The sequence below is a fragment of the Nanorana parkeri genome, unplaced genomic scaffold (assembly GCF_000935625.1).
Source record: "Nanorana parkeri isolate BGI_ZX_2015 unplaced genomic scaffold, ASM93562v1 scaffold3903, whole genome shotgun sequence".
In the NCBI taxonomy this organism is placed as follows: domain Eukaryota; kingdom Metazoa; phylum Chordata; class Amphibia; order Anura; family Dicroglossidae; genus Nanorana; species Nanorana parkeri.
In genome coordinates this window covers 4270-5997 of record NW_017310170.1, presented here as the reverse complement: position 1 = coordinate 5997, position 1728 = coordinate 4270, and the positions used below count along the sequence as shown (strand labels likewise).

The 1728-nt window shown below is 52.3% G+C and overlaps 1 protein-coding gene across 1 annotated transcript in view; it reads right to left on the bottom strand.

Moving 5' to 3' along the window:
• PLEKHM2 (pleckstrin homology and RUN domain containing M2) overlaps positions 1–1728 on the bottom strand; it is a gene marked incomplete at its 5' end in the record, with an annotated part of 15906 nt that overhangs the window by 9912 nt on the left and 4266 nt on the right. Inside the window, 1 exon segment of the mRNA XM_018575416.1 lies at positions 236–301. Within this exon segment, the coding sequence (XP_018430918.1) occupies positions 236–301 (66 nt within the window).

Genomic DNA, 1728 nt, shown 5'->3' with positions numbered 1-1728 from the left:
TGGGCGGATCCCGTCATCTAAGTCGGGATCCGCTCCGGCGTCTCAGTATACCGCGAGCTGTAGCTCCCTATATACTGAGCCTAGGGTGACGGGAGGACGCTAGTTTGTGTCCTCCCCCGACCCTGAGGAGAACTCTGGGGGGAAAGCCCTGACCCTGTAGTTCTCCTTTAATTCTAACACCCAACAGGATGTGTTCCCAGCACAGATCATCGGACTTCTCTGGACTTCTGTCTCAGTCCAGGAGGTACTGCGGCTTGTAGTACTCCGGCATGTACGGCGCCAGATCCAAGTACGGGGCATCCTGGGAGGAGAAACCGGACACGTTACCCGGGAAAAAACACACACAGAACCGCATTCATCAGTTCATACCGGACAGCTAATCAGAGAAGACATAAGTCCCCGAGGCCTCAACCACACGTCAATGACATACATCCCCGAGGCCTCAACCACACGGCAATGACATACATCCCCGAGGCCTCAATCACACGGCAATGACATACATCCCCGAGGCCTCAACCACACGGCAATGACATACATCCCCGAGGCCTCAACCACACGGCAATGAATGACATACATGGATCATATGTATTTATTTACATGTATAGGACACTTCTAAATATATTTAAAAGGAGAACTATGAGGAGTGGTGACTGTCACTCACGGCTCCCTGCAGGGATTCCCCCCCTGATGAGCTGACTTACAGCTCATCAACTTTCATAGGACAGTAGGGCAGCCAGGTTCCATTACCGCGAGCTGTAGCTCCCTATATACCGAGCCTAGGGTGACGGGAAGACGCTAGATTGTGTCCTCCCGTTACCCTAAGGAGAACTATGGGGGAAAAACACTGACCTCGTAGTTCTCCTTTAATGTTGTAAAACCTTCATTTTTTATTTGCCCCAGGGATGCATTTCCCGCCCCTCCGCATTTCTGATCATACTCTCGGTACCGTTTTGCTAAAAAACTGAGGCATGCTGGGAGTAGGAGGGTATATCCTGAGCTCGCCTTAGGACACCTCCGTTAACGGGCACAGGCCGACAGTTTTTGTTTTTTTTCCGTTTGCCAGCCTTCCACTTTTCCTGGAGGCGGCAGCATAACCCGACAGTTATTGACCCGCTGCGTCCATCAAAAGGACTCCAAGAAAAAGATATAAAGGAGAAGTATGGGGTCAGTGTTTTTCCCCATAGTTCTCCTTAGGGTAACGGGAGGACACAAACTAGCGTCCTCCCGTCACCCTAGGCTCAGTATATAGGGAGCTACAGCTCGCGGTATACTGGGACCGCCGCAGACGGAGCGGATCCCGACAATTGTGCCGGGATCCGCCCAGCTGCGTCACTGACAGCTGCCTCCGCCTATCTAGAGACAGAGCCAGCTGTACCCGCCCCCTCCCCCGTCCGATCCGCCAGTCAGCGCTGGCGGAGGGGGGGAATCCAGCCCCTCCCACTGTCACGGCAGAGAGCCGTGACAGGATCGAGAGGTGAGCGAACGCCGGTATGTGTTCGCTCACCTCCCGATCTACTGAGCCGACCTGTGACAGTCTCATTGTCACAGGTCGGCTAGAACTATGAGGTGAGTGACAAGCACCCCTCCCCCCCCTCATAGCTCTCCTTTAAAATGATTGCACAAATCTTAATAATAAGCCTGACATCCTTAGAACACTGAAGGATGATGGGACATGTAGTTCTTTTTAAAAAGACAAAAACAACCAACTTGGTTAATTCTTCCTAAATA